Source organism: Loxodonta africana, chromosome 6, assembly GCF_030014295.1.
Source record: "Loxodonta africana isolate mLoxAfr1 chromosome 6, mLoxAfr1.hap2, whole genome shotgun sequence".
Classification (NCBI taxonomy): Eukaryota; Metazoa; Chordata; class Mammalia; order Proboscidea; family Elephantidae; genus Loxodonta; species Loxodonta africana.
Genome location: NC_087347.1, coordinates 83393008 through 83402368, shown reverse-complemented (window position 1 = coordinate 83402368; position 9361 = coordinate 83393008). Strand labels below are relative to the sequence as shown.

Below are 9361 nucleotides of genomic sequence, written 5' to 3'. Positions count from 1 at the left end.
AACCAAGTAACATGTTTGGCAAGTTATATTGCATGTGTGTGTCCACTTCCAATTTTCTACTTTACTTTCTAATAGAAATGTAACAAAACTGAGGTAGAAATGAATGTGGGAGCACTACAGCCTAGGAGATTTCAAAATGAGAAGCAAAATTGCACTGACAAGAGTGGAGTCAAAAAGAAAGAGGGGATGAAGAGGTTCTTTGAGGATATATATATATGTTAGTTGTTTTTATTTGTGTGTTTTGGTTGCTATCCTCTGCATTCTATTAAGCAGTATGGCAAGCCGATAAACTGGATAGATTAGTGAACTAGAATGACACCATTCCCAGCAGTTTTAAGAGATAACTTGCAAACTATCACCACCACTACCATACTTGAGTAAAAGACAGTCGTAGTTTTCAGGTACTGTGACTTTTTCAGGGTCCTAAACAGGTCTTGTGGCTGACTGTTCTAGACACAAACTGAGTAAGTAGCTTTCCATTAACCAGTGTACCTTTTAAGAACATTTTCACTTAATTATCAAGGAGCAGTGTACTCAGAACTCTTGCAGTTATTGACATAAAGAAGAATTCTGCTCTGGTTAATTCCCCGTAATTAGTAAAAGAACCTTTTTTTTTTTTTATCCTTCCATTTTTACTTTAAGTTGTAAATATTCAGTTGTATCACACGTTGGTATTTCTCTGGATACATTCAAAGTAATTTTCCTTGCTATTTTCCAATTGTTGAGGTAAACATACATTTTCATATAAAGTAACAATGAAGCCTATCCTATTACTCTCAGCAGTACATAGTGCTTTCAACACATTCCTTTGAGGTACTGTACAAATCACAATCACTTTCCTGAGTTTTTGCAGACAAGAACATCAAAAGAAATGAACTGCAGAAATTAAGGTCCAGATTACCGTTACCCTGTTTTACCTGTTCTTAGCTTAATACTGCAGAACAGACAGGATTGAGGAATACTGTTGCTCTTAAAATGGCAAAAATCTGGTTTTCTGTCGTAACGCAACTGTTCATCTCTTTAGTCCGATAATGTTTGAAGTTAAAGCTCTTTATATTAGCACATGCCACCAATGTAATTGTGAGGCAAACAAAAAATAAAGCACCACTCCAGGCACTTGACAGCAACTAAATCTCGAGAACAGCAGAATGGAATCAACACACGAGGTTCAGGTCCTTCTGAAATCAACACACTTGCACCTTGCTCCTTGGTGAGTGTTGTCTAGCTTGAACCAAACTGAGCATCAATACATGCTTTCTGTCATCTGGGGCTTTCAAATCAGAAGCTCTCATTTGATGCACTTTTCCTTCAAATACTACCCTGACTCTAAAGATGCAACTTAATTGTTGTCTTCCCCAGTACCCTTTGCAATTTAAACACTACTGGAAAGGGGCTCTATACCCTATGTAGCAGGTTTTATGTGTGTGTGCCAACATTCGTTACATTTTTTAAACGTTATCACTGACTGCAACCAAACATTTTGTTCCATTCAACATACATATCTAGCTCTTTCTGAGATATGCTAGGCTGAATCTTGCAGAACGCATTTTCAAAGTCTGGATACGTAACTGGCCTCAACTGGCTGGGCATAATGGCTGAAAGGTCTGTGGCTGGCATGGCATGGAGGGGCCCCACTGCTGCTTCCTGACACAAATGAGCCACGTCTAGTCCAGAAAAGCCTTCTGTGCGCTGGACGAGCAGTGCAAACTCCTTGTCATTGAGACAGTAATTGTGCTGTGAGAGCAGTTGTACTATTATCTGGTGCCTCGCTGTGCTGTCAGGAAGTGGGATTAACAGTCGTTTCATGAAGTATCTCCGAAGAGATTCATCTATTTCTTCTGGTTTACTGGTGGCACAAATTACTAGGATTTGGTCCTCAGCAGAAGTTAGTACAGTGTCCAGCTGCATCAGAAACTCGGTTCTCATCCGACTGACTGGACTGTGTTCCTCACTCACTTGAGAGGAGAGAAGCATGTCAATGTCACTAACAAATATCACTGAGGGCTGGCGACACCTGGCCACAAGAAACGAGGCATGGATGATTTTCTCTGCTTCTCCTAACCACTTGGTGACTAGTCCAGAACCAGCAATTTTGAAAAATGTGGCCCCCAGCTGACTAGCTATGCATCTGCCCAGTAATGTTTTGCCTGTCCCCCGAGGCCCAAATAAAAGGATGCTCCGAGGTAAGGCCGTCAGTCCACTGAATGCGTCTGACCTCAACACTGGCCATAAAACCTCCTCTTTAATGACAGCCTTTATCAGGTCGAGACCAGCAATGTCATTCCAGTCCACTGGAGGTCCTTGGGTGATAATCTCATTGGTTACCAGGTCAATTAGGTGCGTGTCCGTATTCTTCAGTTGCTCGTCCACAGAGTGGTTGGATGAGGTAGCTGCACGGAGTCCAGGACCTTGCATTGGGTGAGAGAGGAGCTGTCTGTGCTCGTCCCCATGCTCACTCATTACTGGCGACGTGTACTTCCCAAAGGATTCACTGGATCTTGATCCCAACGAGTTCTTAGCAGTGCTGTAAGAAGGGGGGGTCAAAGCCCTACTGGACTGGCTGCTGAATTTCCTTTGCTGTTCGGAGGACATTAGCTGCTTCGTTGGCTTAAATGCTAAGGACGATGTTTCAGCACTTCTGTCAAAGCCATTCCCCCGACTTGTGTTTGAAATGCTGTTGTCGGCCATTCTGTACATAGGACTCTGTGTAGATCTCTGTTGGCCATAGCTGTAATTTCCATAACTGGAGTCCATATCTCCTTGCCCTGCCATATAGAAGGCTTTCCTTTTGAGAGAACTTGCCGAACTGTTTGTCAGAGCCGATGGTGCAATAGGCGTCAAACCATGACCCTGGTAGGTGTAGCCAGGAACAGTGGTGGGGGGCAGAGGGGTAGGAGCAGGAATTCCTGAAGGCAGGTATGCTGAAGGAGGTGGGGGTGCCCCGCCAGGGCTGTACCCCGACCCCACAGCAGTCTGAGGAGGATAGCTAGCAGAGGGATAGCTGTAACTGGAGAGGTTAGAAGTCCCATTGTAGCCTGGGACCAGGGCTGGAGGTGGAGGAGGTGGTGGTGGTGGCTGGAGGAGCCCAGAGCTATGCAAAGGAGATGGATGAGGTGAAGGAAGTGCAGGTGCTGGCTGGCTACTGTAAGTAGAATGCAAATATGATCCGTTGTATCCTGGGGCATATTCCTGAGATGGGAGCCCTGCATGGAGACTAGGTACAGTGTGGCTTCCACAGGTACTACTTGAATAACTAGGTTCTGTCAGGTTGCTGGCCACCCCAGGAGAGCTCCCTATACTTGCAGAGACATCTGCTGGAGGGAGGGCTGAACTGACTCCAGCTTTGCTGGCAGTGATAACATCCGGAACACAGTTCATAGGATAAACAGCTTCTGAATTCAAAGAAGGCTGCCAGGGTTCACTTTCATTTTTCCGACCATTCATTAGTCCTGATGGTGCATCAGAGTAGTTGCTGAGCACGGGTCGGTCCACAGGGCCTTCCAAAATGCCAGAATACTTCTCTGCATATTTTTTGAGTAGGTTGGATGCAGTCAGAGCGGATATGTCATCATTTGCCCAGGCATACTGATAGGTGCGCTGCAAATGACCTCGGTAGGCTTCAACTTTGTGGGCAGGAGACCGAGTGGTTGAGGTGATGTCAAAGTGCTGTTCTGGCCACTGGGCATGCTCCGGCGTCCACTGCATCTTCAAGCCTAAGGGTTTTGGGTGGGGGAGGGGGAGGAAACACGTCATTTACTTAGATATTCATCAGAAATGTTAAAGCCTTTTCCCCCAACTTCTTTTGTTACCTATTATTTTCCATTAATGATATCCACATTATAAAGGATTTTCAGTTTTTAATACTTGTTACAATCCCTATAATATACACACTTTAAAATGGGTTAAATTTTAGCCCTGTAAGTAAACAGAATTTAAAGGAAAACTCTGCAGAAGACCTAAATTCTTCCGTTTTAAAAATAATAAGCAAATCTGTTTTTGTTAAAAGGAACTTATCAAGTTCACACTTGCTACACACACACACACACACACACATATTCCTGTCCAATTTGAATTCAATCACAGGCTCTTACAATAAAATATGCATACACCTTAAATACCTAGCATGTGATGGTATTAACATGTACATATCTAGCTGTTTTGTCTCTTCACATCATAGTTTCTGTTTTATATTTTAACCAATATAAAAATGAGACGCAGCTGACAGATCACATCTGGGATACCTCTGTTATTTGGTACTGAACACCTAGTTAGCACAGTATAATGCTCCCTGCGCAGAACAATATGACACAGACATAGCAGGTCATTCCATAATCCAACTCTCATCTAAAGTGGTCCACGACAGTTTCAAATCTGCTTCGTGGAGTGCAGCAAAGCAATCTCCCAGGCAGCGCTCCATCGCTTTCATCACACAAAGCCTACAACTCGGTATGAATTACAACTGGCTCCTTTCTGCCTCTCAGTTCTGTTGTTGAGTCTCTGGAAAAAAAAAAGCAAGCATCACTTGTCTGTCGGTCTTCTTGAATTCTCCTTCCTTCTCTTTTAATCCCCCCCTCCCTTTACAACCTCCAAGGTACTAAAATGGGGAAATTATATATATATGTAATATTGTAAATATGTAACAGAGGTGGAAGGGAAGACAAGAATGGAGAGAGAATCTGAGTCCAAAGTCTTTAAATTCTGTGGGAAGCAATGTGTGGCCTAAACTCTAAGAATGCAACTAGATAATGAGATGGCCTGGTTAATTCTATCATCTGCTAGATTACTAATTGCAGCAAGGTGACTTTGTAGCAAACTACAAAACAAGAGCATTTTCTCGCTTAGGAGAAAATAAAAATACTAAGCAGTTAGAATTGGAGAGTAATTTGGATTTTTAAGTTTAAAAAAAGACCTTAGGAATCATCTTATTTCATAGATTAGGAAACTGAGGTCCGAGGAGATTTATAACTTGCCCTCAAGGTCTCACTCAGAGTTAGTTACAGCAGAATACTAGAACCCAGCTCTCCTATTTCCCAGTGCTGGTTCATCTTATTCTAATCTCTGCTTGGTTCGACGAACACTGCCTATGCTGGTACAGCTATATTAAGCAGGAGTCCTTAATCTCTTTTGTATTACCCAAAGTGAATTTTGCAAACTGTCTTATGCCCTCTGGCACAGACAGGTTCCTTGATAAGAAGGAGGCCTGGTCTAAATGAAGCATCTGTGGCATCAGCTCCCTCCTGAATTGCCAGTCTATTTTGACAGCTCCTATCCCCTTCTGTTCTCCTCCCCCAACCCCTTTAGCTCTTCATTGCCTGACTCTGGCTTCTGACATGGCCAGATTAGACTCACTGAGCTAAACTGAACATAGCACACAGTTTGGTAACAGAATGGCATGTTGATTCCCTTCTGACTCCCTCTTCCTTGTTTGCAAAACCACTGCACCAGACACTGGAAGTTAATTAGCAGGATGATGCTGTGCTAATTGTGTTAATTTACAAGGTTTTAGTCAAAGAGAATCATGCCAGGGCTGGCACTGCTGTCACGCTTCCGACTTAATGATTAAGAAATACTGAAAACAAGGTGGGAAGGATTGCAGTAATTACACAATAAATGAATAAAGCAACAGGATTCATTTGCAAATATATTTTATTGCAGTTGTACTCATTTGCATTTGGATTTTTAAAAAGGATTCATGTAGATATTCATTTGCAAATCACCATCTCAGTTAAATTAAGTCTGAATGCTGCACAGTATAGCCTAAACAAGCTTTATACATTTAAGTAAAAATACTACAGACCTTACTTCTCTTATATATACAACAGATTCTTCATTTTTCTCATATCCCCCAAAATCTTCACGCTTCTCTTTTAAAAATCTATTTTTTAAAACAATCTCATCAAATTGGGAAAAAAACATTGTAAAATCCTGAAGGGAGTGCTGCTTATATCTTTTCATTCGGAGAAACTCTGGGGGTGAGTTCTAGGAAGAACTAAAGTGATATTCTTAATTGTTTCACTTTCTCAATCATTAGTTTTTAAGGGGGAGGAAAACACACCACAAGATGGGTGAAATGACCAAAACCACACTTTAAAGGGGAAAAGATGCAATTTTAATGAAGCAGTATTTCAGGAATCATACGTTCATTAAATTCAACTGGAAATTATTAAGAGCAAATCACCAGGAACCAATTGCAAGTAATCAGTATCTAAATTCTTCCAGTGTCATGGGATTTACTTCAATTCTTATAAAAAAAGAGAATATTAATATGACTGTAATGTAGAACTGTCTAAAAGATCTGCAAATTTCATTTGTCCTATAAATATTTCTAGGGAATTTCTATTAAGATTTTTTTTTCTTTAAAAGATTATCAAAATACAGAGTTGAGAAAGTAAGAACACACATATGCTATGAATAGGAATTTAATTAGATTGATACAGTAGAAACGTGAATAAATGTCTTGAAACAAGATCTCAGAAAATAATTTAGTGGTCACATGCAATGGAATGTACCACAGCATACACACACACACACACACACACACACAACTTAAAGGACATGGCTTTCAGTTAGCTGGGCTAAGCAACTGTTGGCATTAGTTAACAAACATACATAATATTTTTAAAAAATGCCTTTTAAGAGAAATAAACCTACTTTAAATTTAGAATAATTATTTTAAAAAGATCAGCCTCATCACCAGTATTGGCTTATAATGTTTTCATGTACATCAATAATTTACAAAATGCAAAAATGATTTTAATAAAGTACCAAAAAAAAAAAAAGTCCGTTGTCTTCGAGTCGATTCCAATGCATAGTGACCCTGTAGTACAATCACTGTAAAACACAGGAGTGTACAGTTTAAATTAAATAGGTTGGTCATTTTCACTGAGTATTTCTGCATAGTTTAGCAAAACCAAAGAAATTTCATAAGATTTTTCCATTTTATCTGAAATTAAGCAAAGATTCTATCTATCAAAATTATTTCTTTGGAACAATTACTGGATACACCATTGCCTTTTTATTCTCATGTTATTTTTGGATGTGCTTACCAAGATAATTGCAAGTTTATTTAGTGATGCATACTAAATAACAATAACCTTAGCAGGGCTGCAAAAAGCAAGATTGAGCTTTGATTAAATAACCTTCAGGAACAGAATTGTTCACACCCCCTGAAACATGAGTATTTATTCCAGTGCTTTGAAATCACTGATGTTATTTGAAAGCCCAAATTAATAGTTAAACATAACCTAGTTCTTACTATTAAAAAAAAAAAAAAAAAAAACCTAGTCGCCATGAGTTCTTACTATTAGTACGCGCTAAAGGAGCTAGTGTACTGGAGATTGTCCTAGCCTTGGGAGCACAAAGAGCCTTTTCATCAGTTCCTTGAATTGTGACACTATCTGAAGTAGTGCCAAACTTGGATTTTGTTGTTGTTGTTATTGTTGCTCTGTTTATTGGGAGTGATCTTTTGGATGTGAAATAGAAGAAAAATGCAGAGCCAAATGTTCTTTGAATAATAATTAAAAAAAATCATGCTCCATTTGATTATATTGTTGTTACCTGTGAGTGAGAAGAAGCATACACGTCACTTAACTTGGCACCCAAATAAGAAGATGGATTTTAAAAACAGCTTTTATATGCTTTTTCTTTGGAACATGAAAAGAAAAAACTCAATACTGTTTCAACATCATTAGAAACATGACTCCAAAACACTAATTCCCACTGTTGTTTGGAAACAGCTTCAACTGGTACAATGAAAAAAATCAGCAAATGGGGGAAAGCAAGAAAACAGTGCTCAAAGATAACTGAACAGTTCTAAAACATCAATTATCTTTTTTGAAGAAGATCAGGAAATTCTTAATACAGCTGGCAAATTTCACAATGCAATGTGTTTGTTTTTAAAATACGTAATTTAATAGAAAATTGCTTTTAAGATAATTTAACATAAGCGTTACATGGGAATGACAGCTACTATATGACTCAACGGCACTGGGTTACTGGGTTATACTAAAAAGCCAGTGTGTTTTGTTCTTACTTTATTGTTATATGATGAATACGTATATATGTACACAAGTCTATATTTCCCATAAAACTGGACAGTTGGAGAACAGTTTCCATTCTCATCATTACTGACCATTTCATAACTTAGGTTTACTTATGAAACAGTTACTGCCTTACTGCTTTACTTCCTCCATTTTGCTTTTTTTGTTTGACTGTTTCTGAAATAAAACCATTGTGGCATCCCCTAAAGTTCTGCCACAGCTTCAAAATGATGAAGAAGCTGTTATATAGAAAAACAAAGAGTATAAAAACAACTTTCAGACTGGGAGGAATTGGAAATGAAAGGCTAGGTCTTCTAGAATCAATTGTTAGCACTTATTGCTGAAAATATTAATCTAAGGTACTCACTACCCTACCCCTAACACATATGCCATTCAACAGTTTATCAGGTCTAAAAAAGCTGCTCTTCTACAAGGTTCCCATAGGGTAATTCTGGCTGCTACGAGCTCTGCCTTCATTTGTAGGTTTTCTCAGACTTCCTGAGGGCAGAGACCTGAGGCAAACACCTGCAGGCAACACAGGCTCCCTTGCTCTAGGACAGCTGCATAGTGCTCACACAGGCCTGCAAGACAACATCACTGTACCTATTACATTCCTTTGGGCTATTAGACCCTGAGCCTTTTGTTATTATTATTTATTTAATATTAAAACAAATTAATACAGTATTTAGCAAAGTTCTCTCTAGGAAACGATCACTAGTGGGGTAAATACAGTTAAGTGATTATAATATTCTACAGCCCCCTCAGCCTAATAACACAACGGATTCATTATCTCCTAAGTTGGAAATGGCAAAACAAACTCATAGGGCGTTTACATTTAAATAGAGTGTAGCAAATTCATTGGCTAAAAGTATAGCCTTATGTGAAGAGCCTTCTGAAAGAGCAAGGACTACAAGCATCTTGGTACTAAAAACTGGCCCTGTGCAATATGTGCTTATCATTATTCTTCAAGGGGAATGATGAACAAATGAAATGTTTGAGCAGACTAAGCAGCATTCTTCTCCTGTCTATCCACGCTCATAAACGAAGAGCTACCACAGCAACATTTAGTATTGCTTATACCGATTGATTTGGTCTGGAACCTTCCTCAATCCACTTCCTAATAACACTAGCCTTAAAATATGACCTCAGATATAAAATTTCAAGTGAAAACAGTGAGGAGAAAAAACACAGAAATTACACATTCTTTTCAATCTCTTAGAAGTCCTTTATAAACTGAATATCCCACTGCCGTCAAGTCAATTCATAGCGACCCCATAGGACACAGTAGAACTGCCCCATAGGGTTTCCAAGACTGTAAATCT

General features: G+C 39.4%; 1 protein-coding gene across 1 annotated transcript; it reads right to left on the bottom strand.

Moving 5' to 3' along the window:
- Positions 1–240: 240 nt before the first annotated feature.
- Positions 241–4293, bottom strand: FIGN (fidgetin, microtubule severing factor). The gene has a single exon (XM_003405997.4). The coding sequence runs from the start codon at positions 3751–3753 to the stop codon at positions 1459–1461; it is 2295 nt and encodes a 764-aa protein (XP_003406045.3). The 5' UTR covers positions 3754–4293; the 3' UTR covers positions 241–1458.
- Between the last annotated feature and the right edge of the window lie 5068 nt (positions 4294–9361).

What these genes read in the sequence shown, in the direction of transcription:
- FIGN (XM_003405997.4), bottom strand. Translation starts at nt 3,753, where the DNA reads ATGACGTGTTTCCTCCCCCTCCCCCACCCAAAACCCTTAGGCTTGAAG.